This window comes from Belonocnema kinseyi, chromosome 7 (assembly GCF_010883055.1).
Source record: "Belonocnema kinseyi isolate 2016_QV_RU_SX_M_011 chromosome 7, B_treatae_v1, whole genome shotgun sequence".
NCBI lineage: Eukaryota > Metazoa > Arthropoda > Insecta > Hymenoptera > Cynipidae > Belonocnema > Belonocnema kinseyi.
The window spans coordinates 97,900,134-97,927,519 of record NC_046663.1 but is presented as its reverse complement, the minus strand read 5'-3'; the positions used below and the strand labels follow the sequence as shown (position 1 = coordinate 97,927,519).

General features: G+C 32.6%; 1 protein-coding gene across 5 annotated transcripts in view; it reads right to left on the bottom strand.

Moving 5' to 3' along the window:
* LOC117177570 (polypyrimidine tract-binding protein 1) overlaps positions 1-27,386 on the bottom strand; it is a 636,848-nt gene that overhangs the window by 183,648 nt on the left and 425,814 nt on the right. For all 5 annotated transcript variants that reach the window (XM_033368386.1, XM_033368387.1, XM_033368388.1 and 2 more), the window contains exon 4: positions 6,048-6,197. In XM_033368386.1, coding sequence (XP_033224277.1) covers positions 6,048-6,197 — 150 coding nt within the window. The remainder of the gene's footprint in view (positions 1-6,047; positions 6,198-27,386) is intronic.

Here is a 27,386-nt window from a genome sequence, read left to right as displayed (position 1 = left end):
GAATCAAAGTTGTTGAATCAAAAAAACTTTTAAGTTCAATTTTAAGAGTTTAAAACTCAAGATTCCATTTTGGGTGCTTTCATTTGTAATTTATTTTTTATTGCTTCAAAAGGAAAATTGTTTAGCTTTAAAATTCGAATTTTTTGAGTGTTATTGACCGTGAAAAATGTTTGGGAACCGGGAAATAAACCGGAATTTTTTCTTCGATTAAAACTGTCACCCTGTGAATGCATATTTTTATTATTATATATTATTTTTATAAATAAGAATAGTACATTTTGATACGTGTGTAAGAGGTGATTATTTACCGATGAGACGTTTTTCGCACGAGCGATGCGAGTGAGAAAAGCCGCATTCGCTAAAAATAACCTTTCACACAAATATTGAACAGTATTTAATACGACGAAAGGCGAAAAAATCATCTCAATTTTGAGATTTTGAGGTTAGAGTGGTATAAATAATAATTAAATTACAGTATAATGCAAACAAATTTAACGAAATAATACTTAATTATGACTGTCGAGTTGTGATATTTGATTTTCATAACATGTCTTTATAATAAAATAGGCGAATACGGGTTTATATCACCTATTCTTGACTTTTTGCATTTGCATTCTCGATAATACAAACATAGTAGTATGAAATAGCATGCCACAATGTGACAACATAAACTTAAATCCTTACGTTATAGATTGCACAATTATGCGGTATATAATGTAAAAACTTGCAATGTACGATATCACGATTTTACGATATTATAATTCGATAATTACGCTATATAGCGCAGGAATTGTATATATTGCAATTCCTGCGATATCATTTTCTCGGTGTATAGAAAATGTAAAACAAGTAAGAAAAAATATTATTAAATATTAATGAAAAAGACAAAACTCAATTAGGAGACACCTAAATCATATCTCTTTTTTTAAATTTTTACGCTGAAAATAAAAGGTAAAGCCTAGTAATCTGCGAATTTAGTTTCAAAAAACTGTTTTTTTCTTATCAAATAAATCACTCTAATACCTCCGTTGTAAATCAAATAAAAGCTTGCAAAATGCGGGGATGAGACTTCAAAACATTAAAATGTTTTCTTTGATAAATCAAATAAAAAATGTCATATTTTCTAATTGAAAATAAATCACACATACTTTCTTCTACCATTTTTATATTTTTTAAGAAACGGGAAAAATGAAAATGCATATGAAGGCAAATCAGAAAGTTTAATTTATACTTTATTAAAAAAAAAGAACTAACTGTAAGTACTATCTCATCGGCTATTGCCCTATCCTATATTTTGACAGGTAAGTCAAGAGCAGAATTCGCTGATAAGCCCTAAATCCAAACTATCGCCATAACTCGATGCCGCGCGGTGTTTTATCGTTAATGAAAATCGAAGTTATATGCCCGGGAAAATCGGCGCTTTAAACCAGTTGGAAAACGAGCAGCTTAGTGGAAGTCGTGGACGTAGATCAAACAGGACGGCGTTGGCTTTTAGAAATTAGCCTCGCTCGATGATTCGCGAACGAAATCGAAATTATATGCGTGCGCGGGATCGTTAAGGGATTCAAAATGTATTTGTATGGGTATAATATATACCATTATCCGTATGTACAGGGGGTTGCCATTATTAGGAGTACACCTACAAGTGAAGCAATACAAACCGAGATTCCCACATAGTGCATGAGTTTCCGATGGACCACCCGATTTGTTTATGCCAAAGAGGATTAAAATAATGCCCCAATGGCCCCGGTTCGCCGCATTGGGTTATAGAGACGAAGAGATTTAACCCCGTGCAAATTACATGCGCATTAGCACCGGAAATACTGTGTATCCGGTCGCTTATACACGCGATCCCTACCAGGGATGCACAACCTATTTGTCTTTCCAAAAGCACGTTCAGTGTGTCGGGTTAACGCGAATATTGGCTCAACGATTAGCAACCATGAATGTGTTTGTGTGTAATTATAGACACATGCACACCCACTTACGCCAGGAGCTTTGTTTGCATCGATTATGAGGGAAAAATATCTGGGTTGTGGTAACCAGTTTGTATTATAAACCAAAGAGATTAGCTTCATTGTCTTTATGGCATTCATTTCGCGGCTCACACGCATTACCCTGTGATTTCGGAAATGGATCATTGCTGAAAAATAGGTTTGTGCAGAGAGGAAGATTTCATTATGAGGATGACAGCAAAACTTCATGTTCAAAATTCCGTGACTTTTCCCTGCTTTTTCCCTAAGTTTTCATTTGCCATGAACATTATTATTTAAAGGTTAAAATTTTACTCATGTAATATTTTTAATATAAAATTCTTTATATATGAAAAATAAAATAATTTTGAATTTTAATTTACATATTTTAAATTTATAATTGTCAGTGCTGTCAAAGCTTAATTTACCTAACAAAAGTAAAAGTGAATAATGTGCAGTAATAATGTGACAAAAGTATTCGACGTATAAGACTTCAAAACTTCAACAAAATCAAGGTTAATTTAAAAGAACTCAAAAGCTTTGGAGGAGTGAGAAGATATTATTGAATCCAGCAAATTTTTAATGAGTTTTTAGAAAAATTCAAGGGTGTTGAAAAGAATTGTATAAGAGGCCAAAGAATTCAAGGTGAACTTTAAAAGTAAGTATAAAAAAATTTAAAAACCATTGAATTGTCTAGGATTGAGTAAATTTACAAGAATGTAAGTGAATTAAAAGTATTAAAGAGAATTCTAAGGAAGGCAGAATAATGAAAAATCTCTTGCGATCTTTCAAACCCTACGAAATCCCTCACATCTTTTGACTAAATTCATTGAAATCCATTAGAATATTATAAAATCCTGTGAAATTCTATAACATCTGATGATTCTTCCTAAAGTCCCTGAAAATTTATTAAAATACATTGAGAGCTTTTAAAGTCCCTTGAAACCATTTAATCCTCGGAAATATTTAAAAATTCTACCAGACCTTTTGAAATTATGAGAAAACCATTACCTTCTATCCTTTGAAACTTTTAGATCTTTTGAAAAATTTGTAGAAACACTTGAAATACCCTAAAATATTTAGTTTTTGAAATCAGTTGAAAATTACATGGAACCTTTTAAAAATCCCTGACAAAATTAAAATCCTTTGAAATATTTTTAAATCTCTTGTAATTTTTTAAAGCTCTTGAAAATGCCCTGGACACATATAAAACGATATCGCATGAATTGCAATATATACCGTAATTCCTGTACTATATATCGTGACTATCGCATTATAATAGCGCAAAATCGTGATATCGCACATGGCAGGATTTTACATTATCTGCTTGTACGTTATCATATTGCGCTTTATATCAATGCAGAGGTTTTTTGATAGCATTGTGTGATATCTTTTTCTCCGTGGAATCTTTTAAAATAGCCTACAAAATTACAAAATTTTTAAAATTTCGTTATATCACTGAAATCAATAAAAAATTTCTTGTGATCCTTTAAAATACCCTAAAATATTTTCAATTCCTTAAAATCTTTTGAAATCCGTTAAAATTTTTAAGATCTCTTGAAAATAAAGTGAAACTCTTCTATAGCGCCGATTTTGGGGCTGGCGGTGGGTGGGAACTAACTCATTACAGTTCGCTTCGTTTTTATTTGTTCACGTTTGAATGCTTGACTGAGTGAAAACCGTGACCTCGCGCGGCCCCCTCCCTCGCAACTCCTGTCATACCTACCAGCCACGCGGCGTCCATTATCGAAAGGGCTATAGAAGGGAGAGCTGCTGAAGAGTTTCACTGTACTTTGAAACTTAAAAAAAAAACAGAATTTATAAAACCTTTTACAATTGCATAAAAATTATTTTTTTGGTTTGTAAATAATGTCTTTGAACCGTTTCAAAAATCTTAAAACAGTTCAAATCATTTGTAGTCTTAAGCAATTTTTTTGAATCCCTGGAAACTTTTTAAAGGTCTTAAAAGTTCTTTGGATGTTTCAAAAAATACTCCAAAATACTGTGAAAAACCTTAAAATTATTGAAGTCCATTGAAAATTCTTCAGAATCTTTTAAAATATCCGAATATATTGCAAGTCTTTTGAAGTCTTTTGAAATCCATTGAGACTTTTTAATGCTCTTGAAAAAATTTGTAATCCTTCGAAATGCTATAAAATTGTAAATCCTTGAATTTGTTTAAAATAGATATAAACCTGAATTCAATAGTGCTTAACCCTTTGGTTCTCTATTTTAATTTATTGAAATGAAAATGACTAAAATAATCTCTTCATTTTTTAAAGTGACTACAGTGTCTTTATATTAAAAAAGTGACTAAAAGTAATTTAAAACAAAAAAATATTAAAATTGACGCTGCGGCAGCCCTGATTTTTTTTACTTATTTCCCAATCTCTACTTTTCCCTGACTTTCCCTAACCAACAAAATTCCCTGAAGTTTTCCTGTTTTCCAGGTTTGCCATGACCTGAGATCATCCTGAATATAGAGAATTTATTATCTACATACGCAGATATCGCGAATTTTAAAGAAACACCAAATCTTGAAATAATCCAATATTGATGGTTAAAATTTGTTAAATACAAAAATTAAAGATTTAAATACTTTAGAGTTTTTTATGTTTTCTGCTGAAAGCTAATGATTGGTTATGACAAAGTCGGATTAAAAAAACAACGGAAAAAGTAGAAAGAATATGTATTTGCACCTGTCCATGGAAAAGTAAATGCAAAAGCCTAGGCAACCATGAAATTAGAATTCACAGGATTTACTAGTTATTCAAATATTCTGCGCCCGGTAAGCTACGATGAATACTCAGTGTTCGAATTTAATCCTTTCTGCAGCCCGCCCTGCAACCACATATAGCCCTCAATTTGAAATGTGATTTTATAGTCAACTGCAATTTCCCCCTTAAAGTTCCGGCAGCTTTTTTACAGTGCACCCTTGTCATCCTCCATCTAAAATTCATTTTATCGTTCACTCAGGTATCAGGGAAAAATGCATATAAAAAAAGGAATATATGATTTATAAGAAAAAAAGCTATAAGTTTCTTTGAGAAGACACTTGTTGTCACACAAAATATTTATGAAATTTTGAAGAAGTTTTATACGAGATAGAAAATTTATTACACTTCCAAAATTCGAATTTGCAATTTATTTTAAATAATTACAAAAAATCATCAATGCGTTCTTTATGAGGAGGAAATATATTTTTTAAACAATCATAAATTAGGGAGCAGAGTACTCATCAAATAAAGTACCACATAACTATAAATAAAAAAAACTAAAACACCCGAGGTCAAATTCACAACTATTTCGACTTTTTAAAGAAATGTTCTCATTTTACTTCATATTTTCCTCCATTAATCTGTACTTGTTTTCACATTGATTGTAAGTAGAGATATTTTCACATATTTATAATTTAAAAAAATTGAACTATTTAAAATTAAATTGTTCGAATGTGAAGCCTCAATTGTTAAAAGAAATTTCATTTTTGAGCATTTATTATTTAAAATTGTTGTTGTGTCTTTTAATTTAAATTCTTTTATTATATGTGCCTCAGTTGTTGATCATTTGTTTTTTACATATTTAAGGCAAAAAGACGGAAGTTTTTAGAAAAAGAAGAAAAATAGTTTAAATGCTTGCGCGTAAAAAGCCTATGTAAACATGTAAATCAAGTACATCCTGTTTAGTGTCGATTATATATTCAGATGATGAAGTTCCAGAACTAGAATTATTGCGAGCGACAGAGAGAAGATAATACGGAAGATGAGAGGGTTGTTCTCCTTTGTCGTGGATCACTAAGGGTTGGATAATTGATTAACTGTAATTGTCGATTCAGTGATTCGATTGTTTCGACAAACTATTGCACATCGGCTAACCCATCGCTTAGTCGTTAGAATATTGATACAATAATACAATATTCAATTAGGATGGACCTATTTATTGGTAATAGAAATATAACTCTCTTCCCTCAAAGAGACGAAAAATAATAATATATTTGAACTGTTTGCAGTCATATCGAAAATATTTTTGGTAAAAGTACCAAAAATATACGAGTACTTCTGATGAATGATGACTTACCTGATTTTTGCCCTTGAGGACGAGGACGTTGGTAACTCGACCAAATGGAATGCCCAAGTGAATAATTTCAGTCTCCGATACTTCATTGGGTATGTTTCTGATGTGTATAACCTTCGATGGCTTTCCACTGTGAGTTTTGTCGAGTTTGGCCTAAAAATAAAATACAATAATCGTTAATAATAGTTAATAGAAGCACAGTTAGTTTAAAATATTTTTGTAAAGTTTCAGGGCAGTTAATCAAACTTTACAAAAAAAACGCCCAGGCTTTTTCCCGGGTTTCCCGACCGAAAATTACGTTTCTCGTCGTTTATTTTTAAGCGTTGATATTCATAATGATTGAATACTAATTTCTTTATTATTATATAAATCTAAAAAACATATTTTGGATTTTCGACATGATATCCACTCTCCGAATTGATCGAAAGTGGGTAAATTTTATATTTGAAGACAAAATAAGACAAAAGACAAAAAGCTTCTGCTGGAACTCTTCAACTAAAAAATTCACGAAAAGCGGGTTTCAATTTTATTTTCAAAATATTTGGAGTATTCCTAAATTATAAATTTATTTTGCCAACTATTAGTAATTAATTATATAAATTTAAGTGACCTATGTATAATTACTTTTTTACATGTCTAAAAGGGAAGTTTTCGTTCTCAAACATAAAAGGGACTTTAGTACCATTTAAATAATCCACCGAACCAATTATAAATTATTATAGTAAATGTACATTATAACAAGAACATTCCAAACAATTTTTTTGAAGAGCCAAATGAAAATGATAGAAAAAGTAAAAACGAATCTGAAAATTTCGTGGCTGTTTCCCGGCTTTTCCCCGATGTTCAAAATTTCTGGCTGATACCTGGTTCTCCCGGTCAGTGACCACCCTGAATTTAGATCATAATTATAGAGATATAGAAAATGATAGACAAAATTTTTTATTCTATGATAGGTAAGGATCAAGACATGAAACTACATTAATATTCACATACAGTGACAGTTCATAGATATATTTTCGGTGAGAAGCTCGAAGCTGGATAACATAATAAAAAGAGGGGAGGGTTACAAGGTTCGAAGGGGGTGGATGGATAATACCGTCTCTTATCTCTCAGTAAGAAGCACGTTTTCCGATCAGTTAAACCCGACTAAACCTCAACAACGATTTTAAGAGTCTCGTCGAGCGAGTGGAAGGATAAAAGGGTGGAGGCCATAAAAGGAAAAATAGCTAAGAAGATGTTAAGATGGGGATGGGTTTGAGTAGATTTTAACGGAAATGCGGTACGAAGAAGGAAGAACCGACAGGGGTTGATTTGCAGCGAAGTTGACTAGATTGAGCCTTGATTGAAAACTCTGCCTTCATCAACAAGAGCTTCGATTTAAATATAAGAGAAACCAGTACAAGGTGGATACCAGTATGAACTGAATAATCGAAAATGTGACTGGGTTTTCAAGAAAAAATTATGTAGTATTTTTTTATGAGTTGCAATAGTACAATATTTTTTGACATAACGATGAAAATTTTTTTCGGTGGCAGATTATAATTTTTTTAAACCTGATGATTAATTCTCCTCCTTTAAAAAAAAATGTATTTCACCTTTTTTTTTTATGGGAAGTCCCGTTCCGTACAACGTGAATAAATTTTTCACAGGTTTGACTTGGGTATCGAAGAATTTTTGTTTGCCTTTAAGTTGCGTGCACAAACAAGTGAGTGCTACCAACCAAACAATTTTAAGATAAATAAACAAGTTGGTGCTTTTTACCAAAAGGTGTAAAATGTCATTAATCACGTCGTACCAGAAGAGTGCCATATGAATAAAATTGCAAAGTGTTAAAACGTAGAAAACATAGGATAAAAGGCTAATATACTACATGCGATGTTATTTTTTCATCTTTAAAACGAAAGTTTCAGCTTTAATTTAGTATTTAATACTTTCCCCAATTGTTCATCATTTATAAATATTACGGCTTAAACAGTTGTTCTATCCACCTTGTACTCGTTTGCCCTACTCAATAGGATTTTATTCTCATCCGCCATCCCCATCTTCACATCAGTCAGATATAGGTAAACTGATTTAAACCATAAAAAAGGGAAGCGATCTCTAATTCCCTTACAATAAAAGTCCATTAAGCGTTTTCTCATCAGCTTTGTTAGCTCCTTACCCCATTTTAACCAATAATTTTCGGTTAAGGAATTAACGAAAATTACATTTGAGTGAATATAACACTGACAGCTGACATCAGTTTATCAAAACGTCTACGAGATTTTTAGTTTTGAACAAAAAACGTATTAGCGATTACAGTGGTAGGACTGTGCGACTTATGCAGGTGTCTAGTGATTAGAAAATTTGAAATTTCCAGGTTTTTCCCGAACATTTTAAAATGGCTTTTTGTAATCAGTATCATGTTATGGAACTTTTTAAACAAAAAAATTTGGTTCCATTTTTGTTGTATTTTTCTACGCTACAGCATTTTATCTAATTTCATTAGTTTACATCCAAAAAAATTCCAAATTGGCACTCTCTGATACCAAAGAAATAAATGTCTTATAATTCAATTCGGTACGGTCCTAAAAAAACTATATGCGATTTTATGTAATTTTCTGCCTTCTACTGCGATTTGAATAACAGGTGAATAAATATCAATCCATAACTCTACAAAAGGAAAAATCAGTACACATCCCTGATAATAGGTGTGGTGCAGAAAATGAAAAAGAGCTATTAATAATGTGAAACTGCATGGCCCTTGGCACGTGATACAGATTAAAAGTTCTCCCTCTCGATTTTTCAAGCACCCGCACGATGAGTTGACCATTATTGGGATCTAAGCGATTCAATATGTCTGCAAGATCAGTGGTTGTATGAAATGATCGAGGGCGAAAGAGCCAAGAACCCAAGTGGGTTTTCGAGGCAAAAGTGGACATTGTGGTCCATCTGAGGAACGCTTCCGGTTTTATCGTCCCTTTTACCTTCTTCCCGCTTTCTCACACTATTCTTAGGGGTGGATGGATCTCTTGGTCGCTTAACCCCGTCAAAGATGTCCATTTTCCTGTCGCCTTTTTTCGCCCCAAGAAGGACACACTCATGCTACCTCCTGGGAAAGTGAGATGACAGGCTGGAAGATTTATAGGAGAGTGGTTTGTAATAAAATACCAGCTACCCTGTGCCATTCATGCACAAGTGATTTTTAAATCCACTACTACCAAGCTTCCAAAACTTCTTCTCGATTCTCGACAGCTCTACCTTCTTATACACTCGTTCACGTTTATTCCCGTACTTGGAATACTCGGTGATCCGACATAATATGTGCTCGACCATGTCTATTTCTTTGCTTCGAGGTTATCCCGAACGTCTGCGTTATCACATTCCAATATTCTGCTATAAATTTCAGTCAGAGATATGAAATCTCGAGAAAATGATCGAATAGAAACGTGTGCATACGTTTCAAAGAAAACCGCAGAACTATTGTGAGGGCATCTGGGTTTGTATGTAGAGGGATACTGTTGGTATGATTCTCTAAGATTAGTTTCATTTTGATTTCATGCGTTCTTTTAAAATAAAAAGACATATTTTCTGTTTTATTATTCCCTCAGAGGGCAGATAAATCCCATGATAACAATACTGCACTTTTCTGTAATCGATTTCTCGTGGAATGTCTCCATTACGAGCAATTATCAACAGTTTATGGCATTATATTAAATGAGTACTTTATGTGAAATGTTTCTGAAAATTAAAAACTAATATCTGTGTTAAAATGAATATATTACTGTATTTAAAATTTATATACCATTACTATTCTCTCTATTACTCTTCTCTAATAGTGATAAGGCCTGGGTAAAAGTAATTAATTTATGTGTGGTAAAATCATTAATGGTCAGCCACCTTTTACTAATTTTGTTCAAGCACATAGAATATATTATTATTATTATTTTAACGTAACCCTGTACATGCTGATAATATATAGATTAGTATATCGAGAGAAGTCGACAGTCAGCTTAGCCGAATGTTAAATGTAGGTGTTCAGCTAAACTCCAAGAACACGTCACAACATTCTCTATATCTCTAGAACATTCAGATGAAAATAAAATGTTTAAGAACATTCAAAGAAAATTCTAGATCTAGAATATTGTAAAAAGAAGACAAGTATATTAAACGTTTTGATTATGCTATCACTTTAGAAAAAAATTATGTTTAATATATTTCTAAGCCATTTAAGAAAATTCCAGGATATTACAGATTATTTCGGAAGAATCCATATGTTTCAAAAATATTCCAAATTAATAATAAACACAAATAAAAGAAGATTAATATAATTCCAACTTTAAATTCTACAATTTATTCTTTTCAAATAACATAATTTAAGAGACATGGTTTTATTTTATGGTTTTATTGTTTGATTTTTAATTCTTTTATAAATTGCTTGAAATGTGCTTAAACTCTATCAAATCCATTTAAATTCGTTTAGCTTCCTGGAAGTACTCCGAATTGTATGTATCTGAATTCATCTAAATTCTCTGAATTCATTGAATTCGTAAAATTTCTAGAATTCTGAGATTCTGAGAAATTTAGAAGATTTCATGGAAGCTAATGAATTCAAAAGCATTTGATGGAGTACTACATCTTTTAAATGCAATAAACAATTTTTAATCCTTTGTAGGTCAATTTAATTACTGAATTCCAGGAATTCAGGATATTTCAAGGATTATAGGAAATTTAAGGAATTTACAGAATTCAGAAGAATTAAAGGAATTCAGAGGATTTAGAGATTTCAAGGAATTTCAAAAATTCATAACATTTAAGGAGTGACGGGAATTGAGGGAATTAAGAAAATTTCAGGACGTTTCAGAGCATTTAGGCAGTTGAACAAATTCAAGGAATTTAAGAATATCACAATATTCCGAGAATTCATGGTACTCAGAGAATTCAAAGAATTGTAGTAAATAAAAATATTCAGGGAATTCAGATACTTTCAGGAATTTAGAGAGTTAAGGAAATTCAGAATATTAAAAGATTTAAGAGAATTTTGAGGATTCAGAGTGTTGCAGAAATTCAGGGGATTCAAAGAATGCAGCGAATTGAATAATGTCGGAACGCTTAGGGAATTAAAGGAAGTTCAGGAATTCATTAAATTCCAGAAATTAAGGCATTTACGAATATTCAAGAATTTCAGAAAACTCAGAGCAATCAAGGATTTTAGTGAGTTCGATGATTTTTAGGAAAATAGGGAATTTGTCAAATTTGCATTGCTCTAGATATAAAACTGTTCATTTTTAAAGCAGTGCACGTTTTTTTATTTTAAATATTGAAAGCGGCTAATTTTAATTTTAAAAGGCTATAAATTTGATATTGTACAATTTTTTATCAATTCAAAATTTAAACGCTCTTAACTTGAAAATGGCCAGGCTCTACCCCCATTCCTGCGCTTTCCCCTACTCGCTCGAAATTCGGATCCGACTTTCGCAATAATGCCGCACGAAGATTATACGAATTTACACTTTTACTTCTGTCTGGGATCCAAGAGCACTTGAGCATCCATTTTAAGTCCGGATGATTTGATGATTGATTCTTCTGCAGAATGTTCTCCTGATTCCGAATATATCGGGTGCACTTAGCGAATTCGGGGTCGTTTTGTTGTTATTTAACATTTTATGTGTTTAGATCAAAAATGTCATATCTCTGAAAATTGTTAAAGTTTTGAAAATATTTTTCCATATTCATTTATGGAAGTGCGATATGCACAAATTTTGTTAAGAGTGTATGTTGATTTAATTGATAGTTTTCGAGAAAAACAATAAAATAACGTTTTAATAAAAAACGATTTCTACAGTACATTTTTTATCATTCAATATTTTTTTTTTGGAATCATACATAACTAACTAAGAAAATACAGTTGGTTTTAAAAATTTTTTAATTAGGCTATTAGTTTAGTTTTTACAAAATTCTAAATAAATACAAAGTTTCCACTCTGTGTGTATGTGTGTTAGTAAGAGCATTGAATAGACAGGCAGCGAGGGGGGTATCGGAAGCTGCAGGTTTTCAATCTGAACCGCAACCTCCCACACAAGCGCACACGCACAAACATCCTACTTAATAGAATTTTCTAAACCAATAGCCTAATTTAAAAAATTGAAAAACAAATTATCTTTGTCTCAGCTAGTTTTATATGATTCCAGAAAAAAATTGTGAAATGATAAAAAATGTACCGTAGAAATGGCTTTTCATTAAAAAGCTATTTTATTGTGTTTCTCGAAAACTATCAATTAAATCAACATACACTATGAACAAAATTTGTGTATATCACACTTCTTTAAATGAATATGGAAAAATATTTTCAAAAATTTAATAATTTTCAGAGATATGACATTTTTTATCTAAACGCATAGAATGTCAAATAACAACAAAACAACCCGGAATTCGCTATGTGCACCCGATATATTCGGAATCAGTAGAACATTCTGGACAAGAATCAATCAACAAATCATCAGGACCTTATATGGTTGCTCACTCTCCTCTTCGGATCCCAGACTATCCTGAACAAGGCATTAATGCCAGCGCGGTACTCTTGTGAAAGAGCTTCTTAAATTCGTGCGCGCTCGAGAGCATGACAGTGGTGAGGGAACCCTTTTCCGAGAAAATTTGTTCCCCTACTCTACAAGCCCGATCGCGGCGCTATCAAGAAGGTGGACTGTATTTCAGTTTTACATGCTTAGTGATGCAATTATTTCAATTAGTAAGCCTGTGAATAAACATTTCTCCATTTTAGAGTCTCCAAGTCTTTGAATGTGACAATTTAAAGCATTCGTCATCTACAGGTTGTTCACGATCGAAGATTTTAAGATGGGATTTATACAATTGTGTAAAGTTTTTAATTCAAGATAGTTTAATTTTAAGCGATTGCAGTTTCAAAAAATTTCATGTTGAAAGTTTCTAGCTGAAAACTAATCAACAAGATAAAAAAGCTTTAAATGTACAATTTTGAAAGATTTAAAAGGGGAATGAGATAAAACTTGTATAATATTTAAAGTCAGTATAAATTTTATTAAATTAAAAAAAAAGTAAAAAAGCTTAGCAAGTAAAATGTCAAATATAAATATTTCAAAAATATAAGTTTCCAATTATTAATTTAATTTTTTCGTAATATTTCGAAGATTTAAAATTATTTCCAAAGAGTATTAGTTGCGAAAACATGTAGATTATTATTATTAATATTATTCCAGAACCGTCAAGAAAATTCAACAATTTGCAGAAAATTTAAGGTTTAAATCAAAAGTTCCTAAAATTTAAGAAAGAAAATCCCTGAATATATCCGAAATTTGCAAGACAATCTAAGATACTGAAAAAAATCGAATATATTCAAAGAATCCTAAAATACATTGTAATTATTCACCATTATGCAGAAACACAAGAGGTTATTGAGGACAAAAGCTTTCTTCTGCAAGATAGTATAATTTTGTAAAAAAAATGTTAATTTGTCTGTTATTAAAATCATTTTTAGAGTTTTTGTTAATACCAGGGTGGTATTATACCTTCTGTGAGCTATGAGAAATAGGTTGGGAGACCAACCTACAGAAAATAATAATTAATTAAATATACTAATGTATTTAAAATAATGCATTTAATTTAAATAATAACTAAGACACTATGTGTCAGTAAATGAAAATTATAATTAATATTCTATTTCATATTTGTGCTTTTTATCAATTGTAATGTACTGTATATTCATTAGCTACTCTGTGGTAATCTCCCTTATATAAAGTCTCCGACTTACCTCCGATAAACACTTGGCCCTACCATTGATTGAAATGAAATTGGAGTAGTACCTACTTTAGCATGAACACATTTTCTTGTGTAATAGATTTTGAAAAAAGTGGAGAAGCCAATAGAGGAGGGGAGTGGGTTACTAGAAGATAAGAGGGGGATGGGTTCAATCCGTAGGTGTAAACGTGACCTGTTGAGCCTGTAACCATTACGGCATAAAAGAGCAGCCCCTTTTCGCCACCTGCATGATTCTGCCACTCCCCCAACACCCTATGTTCGTCTGCCAGAACAGCGAGGGTGGGTGGAGAACAAGGGATGAGAGTCGATACCACCGCGATACGGCACGCTACTCGCTAATCCGATTCCATTGTTTACATACTTTGCGCTCCAAGATTAAACCTGGCTTTACTCGAGTCACGAAAATGCCCAGCCGTGAAAAGAACACATTGAAATTACCGAATCAAGATCAACTCAAGGGGAACTTTCTTCCTTTCTTCTCCTGGAACTCATCCAGTAACACTCGCAACACGTATCTAAAAATCTCCTCTCTTCTATCTATACATACTCTTTTTTTATAAAATCAAATAATACAAAATCTGCAGTTTCGGGGTGGCTGCAAAACTCAATTTTCAAAATTCCCTAATTTTTCCAGATTAATTTCTTATTTTCCCTGACCATTAATTTTTAGAATTAAAACTACTTAGAACTTTTTTAATCCAGGAAGTACTATTAATTTCAGTAAAATAGAAGCGAATACTAAATTTAAGTAAATTTAGAGAGATTTAATGGAAACGAGAAGATGAAATTTAAAAAATTCAAATGAATTCGAAACAATTCTAAAATAATCAAAAAGTCATTAAATTCATTGCATCTGAAATGAATTTTTAAAAATTCAAGTGAATTCGTTATATAAATAAAATAATAATAAATAATAATAATAAATAAAATGTTAAGATCTTAAAAACTCCTAGGAATTTTTAAAAAATACACTAAAACCTTTAAAATGATTAAAAATTCTTTAAAATGATTGAAACGATTTTTAAATTCCTTGGAATCTTTTTAAATTTCCTAAGATAGCAAAAACCCTATTAATATCACTGTAAATTATTGAAATCAATACAAAAATTCAATATTAAAAATATTATTCAATCTCGAAAAATCTTTTGGAATCATTTTAAATATTTTAAAACCTTATATCACTTCTATAAAATCGTTCCATATCTTACAAAACTCTTTAAAATCCGACGAACGTTTTTTTAAATTCTTTTCAATCATTAAAATACTTGGAGATTCCTTGAATATTTTGCTATTCCTTGAAGATGCTTAGGAATATTCTAAAACCCTCTCAAATATTTAAAATCTTTTGAAAAATTCATTGGAATATTTTTTAATACCCTAAAAAAGTTCAAACGAATTCAGGAAAATTCAAAAATAGGTACAGATCTGAATTCAATAATTGTTAAATTATGAGTTTATTTATTGGGAGAAAAGTGACTAAAGTGTATTATCTTTAATTTAAAAGTAAGTGAGTGACTAAAACGCGATTTACGAAAAAGGGACTAAAAGTGACTAGGTGACAGCACTGATTATTCTTGACAGTTACGTAAAGTGCTTTTTACAGAAATTCCAGGAGTTTTGCAATTTTTTTCAATGTCCCTGTGTTGAAATTCCTTGACTTTTCACTGATTTCCAGTTTTTCCCTGGCCTGCAGCCACGCTGAGTTAAATTTTTTTCCCTCTTAGTTCTAAGACCATATTTCGTGTAATTGCATCTATTTGTTGTAAGCGAATGTTTGTTTTAATCTTCCTCATTTATGAGGAGGGTTTTAAAGGTTATACTGAAACAGGGAATTTCTTATAAAAGAAACTTTATCTTTTCTAAGGTGGTGAGACGTAAAAAAAGAGCCTCTGAAACTAAAATATTTAGGGATGGTTAGTGCGGTTGTCAGTTTACGAGCAGCTATTACTCAAGTTTACAACACCTAAAATGGTTCCTCCTTTTGTGCAGTTTACGGAATACAAAAAGGAGAACAAGAAATTTTTTCCAAGCATTTTGCGAAGGGTTTCTAATAAGTAAAAGGGTTATTTCAGTCAGGGCTCAGATGCAAATTCCAGAGTGAGTGATGGTCGTGGGGGTTAAGCGTTAAGGCATCAATAAGCTTGAATAAGTCTGCTCGCAAGTTCGAATCCCACTTCGCACTTTGGAAGAGCCTTGGCGGTCCACGCAGTGAACACTAACTAGCTATCAATATTACTCATCTCTGGTGATTATAACACCAAGGGGTACCTCCAGAGAAAAAGGTTCTATAAGAGCCGCTTTCCAAGAAAAATGTAAGCCCGTAGGGGCCATAGGCTCAGATTAGAAGATACGTTAGAAACTTCCATTCCATGTGAAAAAATCTAAGACAATCCGCTAACTTCATTTTCCTAATTCTTTAAAGTAACATTTCTTCTCAGAGGGACCTGTAATTTTGTGAAAGCTTCCACACGCCTTTTAATTTAGTTTTTTTCAAAGTCCACGGCTTCACTAATGACACCTCTATTTCAGGTTCAGTCCGTATGCAGAACAAATCGCGATCTGTTCGTATACAGCTCTGAGTTATTTTTTTCAATTTTGAGTTTTTATGTTGTCATGCATTTTTGCGCCGTCTGGTAAATATTATACAAATAATAATCACATAACTTGGTATTCATTTAGACGAATCGACCTTTGTCATGTTTTCTATTTCATCGAGTTGCCATGTAACAGAAAATTCATTTGTCCTGCAGTCCATCCAGCCTAAAATAAAGACGAGAAATTCACATTGAAAAATCCTGATTAGCTGATTTTGAATTTCGCGACTTTATTTTAGGCAGGGTGGGCTGTAGCATAAATGATATTCCTATTACGTGGCAATTCGATGAAATGGGAAGTATGTTAATATAAGGGAATATTTAACTGGTATGTTAAATACAAACTCGGAACATCAGAAATTGTATTAAATTAAAATTAGGAATAATAAATATTACGGAGAATAGAAATTCGAAAATGATGCCAAATGCAGAGTCGACATAATAGAAATTATGATAACTGGTACTCAGGACAAATAGAGGTTACGTCACTTGAAAATTCGAAAAAATAAAAATGATGACAAATCCCTGTTCGGAAACTTGATTTTCGGTCAAATGAAGCTTAATTTAAATGGAATTTGCGGGATATTTATGCGCCTCTTTCAACTCAAGTCGAGAAATTTATATTCTAGGTTTTAGTATGTGCACACTTGGATTAAGTCAAGAAGAAGCGTAGGTGATTTTCGTAAGAGACATTTTTATATGTTAAGGAAGCAACAGGCGGCAGTAACTGCACTTTCATTAGAAACTCAAGTACCTCAGAGTCCCTAACTTCTTTCACACTCCATGGTTCCTCGTCTCCTCTTTCCTGGGGCTTATTCTTCTACCTCATTTTATTTGTCCCCCTCATCCCCTTCTTTTTCTTACATTCTTCACGACCTGGCACGTTAATCCCGCAACCCTGTATGCTACTTCTACACTCGAGATTCCCATCAAATGCAGAACTTTCGTTACTGAACGGCAACTTTGACTCTCAAGAACTTAAGCAAACGCCGCCTTCACGTTCGACTTGAATGGCGAATAACTATGTTCCTTGGCTAAGCATCTCATCCGCACAATCTGATCGACTCGCTAGTTCACTCGCTCGTTAAAAATTAGTATTCGTTGTTCAACTCTAAATTAAATTCGGGAAAGAGTTTAAACGCTTTTATAACAAACTTTAAAAGCTTTCGTGTTCAACTTAGAAAGTCTACAAACTTTTCCGTCTTATATTTATATTTTTCAATATTTTCTATATAAATACGATCAAGTATGTTGATTATTATTAAAAAGCATTGAAATTGAAAGCACAAACCGTTCATAATTACAAAACATACAGTTTCTTAAATTTTAAGATTTAACATAGTCAATTTTGAAAGCTTCCTGATTATAATTTTTTATTCAAAACTTTTACGCGGGGGAATCCGGTTATACATCATAGACACGGACTAAGTCAAGTGACTGATGAGATTAGGATCAATTTTCTACTAATTTTTCCGATGTAATTTGGCATTAATTTTCGAAACAGAACTTTTTTATCTAAATTTACATATTATTATTTATCCACAAAATTCCCAATGACAAAATTGATTTTTCCAATTTGTCATTAATAATTTTCAATTTTCAGAATCTCTCGGAAAATCTGCATATTCTTTGAATTTTCAGGGTTATTTCGGCTCACCTGATTTTGCGCCAGCGCATGCGCGAAAGTCGCACAAGATTTCAACTTCTCCCGGATTATTTTTCTTATTGCCTCTTATACGCCCTTACTTATCGTTATTCTCACCGTACCGTGCTACTCAGTAAGCTAAATAGGGATTTTCTTGCTTAAAATCTGATTCCTAATTCCAATAAACTCTCTAGCTTACTGATGCTCATCGAATTTTCTTTTTCTTTATTTCTTACTACCTTGCGTCACATATAAGAGATCTAAGAAGATTTCAAGCATTAAAATGGTTAAATTCGGAGGTCCGTTAAGCTGGCAGGACCACACTGCAAAAATGGACTGAAAACCTATAGGAAATTTAGGGCTCATTTAGGGATAATTTAATGCCACATTGCTAAATTTAATGCTTTTCATTTAAACAAAAAAACCGGTGTTCATGCCAGCGTAACGTTGAGATAGCAGAACCACACATTGTAAAAAACTAATTTTTCAAAATTTCTTTGCTCTATAATTTAGGGATCAGTTAGGGGCTCACTTAATGCCCTATTGTCAAATTTAATGCTCCATAATTTTTCGAAAAAACCTGTGGTCATGCTTGCTTAACGTTAACCTAGCGGGACCACACAGAGAAAAAAACGACTTAGGCATTATTTCTTTCCTAAATAATTTAGGGTTCATTTGGGGCTCTGGCAGGCAATATGATAATGAAAAATTTAAACAAATTGTTTAAACAATTATATTAAAAATGAATTAAACAAATTTCTTCTTCTACCCTATGTTAAGGCTCACTTAGGGCTCCATGAATATATTTGAATTGAACAAAAAATTGTTTAAACAATTATTGTTTAAACAAATTTACCACAAGAAAATGATTTTCTTTTCGTTTCTCTTGCATGATTTAAGAGTCATATCAGGCTCCTGAAACACCGCCTCCTGGGAATGGGGGTGGGGGCAAGTTCGAAATCTTAAATATTTGAAAGTTTCTATTTTAAAAAAATCACCTTATATATGGTGCTGTGCTACCTTAACGTTATAAAAATAAGTGAAGAAAACCATAAACCCATTTTTAATCCTCGCATAATTTAGGGTTAATTGAGGACAAATTTGGGCCCGTAGTACTAAATTTTGGGTTATTTTATTTGTTGTAAAAAATAGTGTTTGCAATAGCTTAAAAATAAGTTAGTCCAAAATTGCTGTAAAACGTAATAAAAATCGATTTACAGAAAATTCATCTCATAAAATAATTTAGGGCTTATTTAGGGTTCTGGGAATATGATAATGAAACATTTAAAAAATGTTTAAACAATTTTTATCTATTTTTACAAAAAATACTAGAACTCAAAAGTTGAGAATACTGGCTTAAATTAGTCCTAAAGGAGCCTTAAATTATGCAAGGAGTAAAAATGGGTTTTATGGTTTTCTTCAAGTATTTTTTATAACGTTAAGGTGGCAAAAATACCATACATAACAAAAAAAGGGCTAAGGACTTATCGCAAGATCTTCGGTCGATGATATTTCAGGAGCCTTAAATGAGCCTAAAATTATGTAAAAGAAACGAAAATGAAATAATTTTTTTGTGTTAAATTTGTTTAAACAATAATTGTTCAAACCATTTTTTGTTAAATTCAAATATTATATTCATGGAGCCCTAAATAAGCCTTAATATAGGGCAGAAGAATAAACTGGTTTAACTCATTTTTACTAGAATTGTTTCAACAAAAATTGTTTAAACAATTTTGTTTAATTTTTCATTATCACATTGCCAGAGCCCTAAATAAGCCCTAAATTACTGTGGAAAGAAATAATGCCTAAGTGGTTTTATTCTGTGTGTTCCTGCTAGCTTAACGTTAAGCTAGCATGACCACAGGTTTTATCGAAAAATTGCGGAGCATTAAATTTGACAATAGGGCATTAAGTGAGCTCTAAATGAGCCCTAAATTATAGAGCCAAGAAATCTGGAAAAATTAGTTTTTTACTGTGTGTGGTTTTGCTATCTTAACGTTAAGCTAGCATGACCACCAGTTTTTTTGTTTAAATGAAAAGCATTAAATTTAGCAACGGGGCATTAAATTAGCCCTAAATGAACCCTAAATTCCCTATAGGTTTTCAATCCATTTTTGCAATGTGGTCCTCCCTGCTTAACGGACCTTAAATTCGGGAGTGATTAGCCCCTCGCTCTGAGATGAAGCCCGAGCGTCTAACCAACTGAGCCACCAAGGATCATTTTCGTCTAACCAATTGAGTTTTTGAGGTTATTATTATTATTATTATTTCAAAAAGACTTCAGAGATACTGGACGTGTATCTCGAGAATATGAAAACCTCAAATGGAAAATTCTAAACTTTGAACATTTGTTCTTTTTAAAATTGTGTTTCGTTATGCAGACAATAGAAAACCCGAAAACCGACTTAAAGATAAGTAATTTATATCCATTTACTACAATTTTTTGATGAAAAGGAAATCTTGTACCTAAAAACTACAAACGCGGAGATATTTTTCGCGGGGGAGGGGGTTTCTCTTTTTATCATAAATTTAAAGATTAACAATATAAACAATAAATAAACACAAATGAATGAATATATACATATATTAATTAATTTATTATTCATTTATTAATTTCTTTAACCAATTATCTTATTTGTGTATTTTGCTGAAAATTGAAAAATGAACTGTTCTTATTGTTGTAAAATTGGCCTGTCTTTCTAGAAATGCCTAAATTTTATCAAATTAAACTCTTTAGAGAATATTTATTTAGGACATTTCAATGGTCTTGAAAGAACTTTGTAGAAGATTATTTTCTTAAAACCTTCTTTGTAGTATTTTATAGGTCATAAGGAATGTGACGTAATTGTAAACCATCTCTAACATGTGGTTCTAGCTTTGTCCTTAAAGACAGTTTCAAAAAGACTTCAGAGATATCGGATGTGTACTTTCAGAATGGGAAAACCCCTAATAGAAAAATCTAAATTTTGAATATTTGTTCTTTTTAAAATTTTAAACCTAAAAACAATAAACAACGCCGAGATTTTTGTTCGAGGGTGAGGGGGGTCTCTTTTTATCATAAATTCAAAGATTTAGGTCTTAAATAAACAATAAATAAACACAAATGAATATATAGATATATATTTTTTTGGTGTCGGTCCCAGAGGACGGCCGGGTATTAACAAATGGGATCACATGAACTCCCATCTAATACAACGCTGCTAAAGGCTGGTGACCTTCTCAGCATAAAAACATAAACCCAAAACGACTCTCTAGGTTCCTGTTCTGTCCAACCCCTTCCAACCCACCCTTATTAACTGAAGTTTAATGGGACTGACGTTAAAACTACAATCTCCACTATATGACGAATTTATACTTGGGACATGATTCCCACTTGCAAAATAAATGTATAGCACAAAGGTTGTGGTTGGGCGTGTAATATAAACAATGAATAATACAAACAATAAAATAGCCTCGGAAAGGACTGGAACTTTAATTGACAAAAGGCATGCACACGGTAAATGCGAAGGTCAAGTTTCAAGCGACGAATGGAGACTGGGTGTTTGAAATGCTAGGGGAGTGAATGATCTCAAGGTAAAAGAATTGCGTGAGTGTATACATGTAAGGAAACTAAATATTTTATGTGTGCCTGAAACAAGGAAAAAGGGATGCGAAACTAAAGACATACAAAAAGGCGTGTTGAAAAGCGGATTTGAAATATGGTCAGGAGTAGATTGTGAATCACCTGGTACGGAAGAAGTAGCTCTGATTTTAAATAAAAGAGCGAAGCAGCATCTCGGAGATCATGATTTTGTATCTCCTAGACTGCTTTGGGCATGAATGAAAGTAGGAATCAGAAGATTATTTATCATAGCGTGCTATGCGCCAGTTGACAGTGATCCCAGAGAAGTAAAACACGTCTTCTGGGACACTTCAAATGACACAATAAATATTTGCGATCATGGTGAAAGAATAATTCTGCTAGGAGATATGAATGGATAGGTAGGTAGGTATCCAAAATCAGGATATGAAAAAAGTATTAGGTAATTTTGGGAATCCAAGAACAAACTATAACGGAGATAAATTAGTTGGCTTATGCTTAGAAAGGAGTCTGTTCATTACAAATACTTGGTTTAGGCATAAAATGATCCACCTGTACACCTGGTCCAAAGGAAATAACCACAGTATAATTGACTTTGTTGTTGCCGATGAAAGACTAAGAGAGTTAGTCAAAGATACAAGGGTCATGAGGGGTTCTGAATACAACACTGATCATTACCTTCTGATCTCCAAAATTAACTAAGGTCGGGGATGGAGAAAAAATAGAACAAAGAAAACAAAACAATGTCAAATAAAAATTGAGAACCTAAAAAAACCGGATGTTCGAATAGATTTCCAAAATAAAATAATCGAAAGCATAGGTAGGGCAACATGGGAGGAGCTTATAAAAAACAAAGATATAGAGGGCGCATGGAGAATGTTCCGGGATATTATTGTTAGTTGTGCGATCGAAGTGTGTGGTACCGTAGTTGTAGGAACAATGTCTGGTGATGCGTGATGAAATGATGAAATTCAGGTTGCCCAAAAAGCAAAGAAAGAAGCGTACAGGAGAACTTTGAACATCGCAGGTCTTAATAATGAGGAAAGAAATAGACGCATATATGATTACAGACACAAAAAGAGGATACTCAAACGATTAATTAAGGAAAGTTAAGATCAAATTAGAGCAAAAGAAGAGAAGAAAATACAAAACGACTTTGAAGAAAGCAAGAAACTTCTTTTTAAAAAAATAAAGGTAAATAAAAGTACAGAAATTGTCGACATAAGACATAGTAATGGGGAAATGCTATATGATGCAGACGGGATACTAGAGGCTTTCAGAGACTATTTTAGGGGCCAATTCGGAGAGGAAGCTATTGGACACCACAACTGAGATGTTGAAAAACGTTGGAAAACTCAATTGAAAAAGTCTCTGTCACTGAGGTTAGGGATATAATTAAGGACTTAAAAAACGGTAAGGCTGCCGGGGTAGACTGTATTACCGCTGAAATCCTTAAACACGATGGCGAGTACATACCAAATTGACTGTGCGAATTGATAAATTTATGTTTTGAGATGGGAGACGACCCAGACGATTGGAAAAACGCTATTATCGTACCAACAGACAAAAGAAAGGGAGATAAAAGCGACTGCAATAATTACAGAGGAATCAGCTTATTAAGTACCGTTAGCAAAATATAATCAAAAATACTTATTCGTATGGTAATGAAAATAATAGAAGAAAAGATTTGGGAAGTCCAAAGTGGGTTTATGCCAGGAAGGTCATGTACGGATCAAATATTTAGCTTAAGGCAAATCACAGAAAAAAGCTTTAAGAGTAGGAAGAAAAGTTTTCTGTGCATTTGTTGACCTAGGAAAGGCTTTTGACAAGGTAGATAGAAGTAAACTTTGGAAAGTCCTGAAAAAGTGCGGAGTCAATGGACGGCTCCTACAAGCTATAAAAACAATGTATACGGGTAGCAAATCAAGTGTAAGGATAAATGGGAATTTGAGTGACTGTTACGATATTATTCATTGAGTTAGACAAGGATGCGTTATGTTCTCATGGTTATTTATATTATTTATGAACAAGTGTTTAAGAATGGCTCTTTTCGGCGAAGAAGGTGTGGATCTCGAAACAGTAAGGGTACGTGGGTTAGCGTTCGCAGATGATAAGGTTGTTATGGCGGAGTCGATCGAGGACTTTCAAAGAATGTTGAATAAACTTAGTGCAAGCATGAAGAGTATGGGCCTCAAAATTAACGCAAATAAAATAAAAAATATGGTGTTCGAGGAAAGAGTGAGAAAACACTATGCAATATTGTATTAAATGATGAGAGAATTGAGCAAGTTGACAAGTTCGTGTACCTTGGTAGCTTCTTTACTAGGGAAGGGAAGATAGAGGATAAGTTACATAGACGCATAAACGAAGGTAAGACGGTTATTGATAGAGCAGGGCCCCTTATCAAAATTAAAAATATATAAAATAAAGCTAAAATGGCAATACATAATTCTATATTTTTACCGACTGTACTATACGGTAGCGAGACATGGACTTATCAAGAAAAAGATAAGAGTAAAATTAACGCAATTGACATGAGATTCATGCGCATAATAAGCGGGAAATCCCTAATGGACAAAGTAAGTAACGAGATAATTCTAAAAGAATGTGGTGCAGAAGAGACGTTAGTAGACACATGGGAAAGGAATCGGTTAAGGTGGTTCGGGCATGTTAAGAGAATGCCAAATGAACGGCTAACGAAACAAGTGTATCAAGGTAAGATAAATGGCAGTGTGCCCAGAAGCAGACCTTGGAAAGAATGGTTAGAATGTTTGAATGAGACCCTAGTTAGAAGAGACATAAGAAGCCACAGAAACATGAGAGCCGGCATGAAAAAATGCATGTACATAAAAGAAGCTAGAGTAGTATGTCAGGACAGAAAAATATGGTGACAAATAGTTAATAAAAACAGTGTCAGTAGAGTGAATGACGCCTCAAACAAAAGACTTTGGATACTAATAGACCTAAGTGGGGAACCTCACATGACGACTTTGTGTGGATCTTCACTTGGGGTGAATGCTAGAGAGATTGATCAGCAACCTGGGTCGGAGCAGTGTTGCGGAACGAACGTGTTAGTTAAATAAATATAATAATGGCTTACTGGTATTATTATTATTATTATCATTATTATTATTACACCATTAAGCCATTTCCCTTTCGGGGTAGGCGTGACACACTCGGTGGAGGAAGGGAGTAATGTGAGGAAGGGAAGATCCTCAGAAAGTCGTCGTGTGCGGTTCCCCACTTGGGTCCATTAGTATCCAAGATATAAATTAAATTTTTTTTATTCAGTGGAGATTAACATGTCTCAGAGAATATTTAGAAGCACAATATTAACAAGTCAAATGGTACAAAAAAGAAATTGAAATACGAAACCCTTGAAAATCAAAACATTTAAAATCCTTGCTATTCAGTTTTTTCGATTTTACAAGCTTTCAAATACAAATGCATAAAAAATTGAAAAAGTCATTTTAGGAATCTTAAATTGTTGGCCTTCTAGTTATCATTCTTGAAAATTGAGACACTGAAAATCTAAATGCGTCCATCCTTGTATTTTTAATGGGGAACACTCGAAATAGTCATTGTTATTTTCATGATTTTTCCGAATCTTGGGGTACATGATTTGAAAACTTATGCAAAACCTTATTTCTGGTATAAGAGTTTAATATCAGTCGGGCAGGCAAAAAATTTGACTTTTTGTTAAACAAACACCAAAGGAATAAAACAACTTTTTTCAACGACCGATTTTTTCAATATTTCGATTTTTTATCGGAATAATAATCACCTTCTACTTACTTTTATTGTTTATTTTAAAAAAAAACATCGATATTTTTCTGAAAAAAAATAGTAAAAAGCTGTTTTTCATTCAATTTTTTTTCATCAAATGAAAGAAATACGAATTTAAATTATTTAATGAATATCACTAATTGTTAATTAATTTGAAATATTAGAATAGTTCGAAAACTAAACAATAAGTTTTTCAACGTTTCGGTTTTTCGACGGAATTATATGACTTTATAGTTTCATATTTTATTTACCAAAACATTTGGTATTTTTCTGAGAAAACTCAAAAATAGGCCAAAAATTTGTTTGATATTTTATAATTATAAAATAATTATAAAAAAGTATTATAATTTTTGTGTGTGAAAATATGAAAATATTTGAATCTCCTCTGAATTATCCTTTATTTTTGGATTTAAAAGAAGATTTTTCAAAAGATGTCAAACCATTCACTTCAAAATTCGGAAAAGTCATCAAAGTAAGAAATTACCCTTGAAACTAAAAGAATTTTAGATTTTAAGACTATTTTTAAGTAAAGATGCTAAATGATAATTTCTTTAAATTTTTACGGCATAACTGAAAATCCCTAAATTAAAAGGCTTCAAAATTTTATCATCTTTTAATTTACAGGTACATGTATTACACGTCTATTCAGGTAACTCTTCAATTTTTTAATTCTAAGATTTCCAATTTTGCACCGAAAAAATTGGTGTTTCTATTAGGACCAATTTAAGTTCCGAAGTTCTCTCTTGCTGAAAAGAAACCCAAAATAATAAATGGTTTCTAAAGGAACCCAAAGTATAGATTAAAGTCATTCTAATAGAGCCTTTTTGTCATTTCTGCCTTGATTCACTTCGGAGATTTAACAAGAAAATAAAATCCTAGACATCAGTCATTCTTGAAAGAAAGATAAGTGTGCACATGAAATGTGAATGTATTCAATGTAATGGTGAAAATCCGAAGTTTTCAACTGCGAATGTACCGAAAAGCACGGGACTATTTAAAATGATATAATATACAATTGCCATATTACGTTAATATATAGTTTTTTAGGAAGTTCGATATTTCTATCATTCAAATTAATTTATTTAAAATAATAATAAAAGCATTTGTTTATCTACATGATTATTCATAGTATTTATTGATATCACATAGGCCCACGCTTTTCGGCACATTAGCAGTTTAAAATTTCGGCACTCAACCATGGCCATCTGTCGGACATCAGCGAAATAAAAAGAAAATTGAGTTCCTCAAAAAGAGTTCCTTTAAACTTTAAAGTCCACACTGTAAAAAAAGTTGGAGTAAATTTAAATCCTACGACGATGGAAATTATTCGATCGGTGTGGCACATAGTAAATAAGCAGAATTTTGTAAAAATACATATTTTCTTCTCAACATGCGTCCGCTATGAAGAAAGACATGCAGGACGTAAATTTCCCGTTATCGGCAGTGAAATTACGTACGGGTCGTAAGACAACACACACAATCAAAACGAGATTTTGAAGCTAAGTCTCCCTAAACTTCTCCGTTAGACTCAAACATCCTTTTAAAAATAGCATTTTATATATACATATAATTAAAAATTTGTCAAAAGGACAACCGCAGGATTTCACCGGGAGCGGGTGCCAATCAGGAAAATTGCACCCGCTTCCAGCGAAATCGCGGTAAAATTTCAGCCACAGCCACGTCTCACGACCGTGAGATAGGTGGTTACAGTCTGTAAAGGAATCAATACGACGATCCAGCAAAAGCCTCGTGCACCCTAAGAACACGGAGCGACCCAAGGACAACCTGTCTTCTGCATTTTTCCCGCAAGTTTTCTAGCATATTGTTGATATGCAGGGATGCTTTTTAAGCCATTAGCGAGGGAAAGCTTGGCACCTCCAAGAGCGCCGATGATAAGGACGATCAATTTAACAGAATATTCCGGGTACAATCGCTGCAACTCCCTTATAAGGTCTCGATACCTC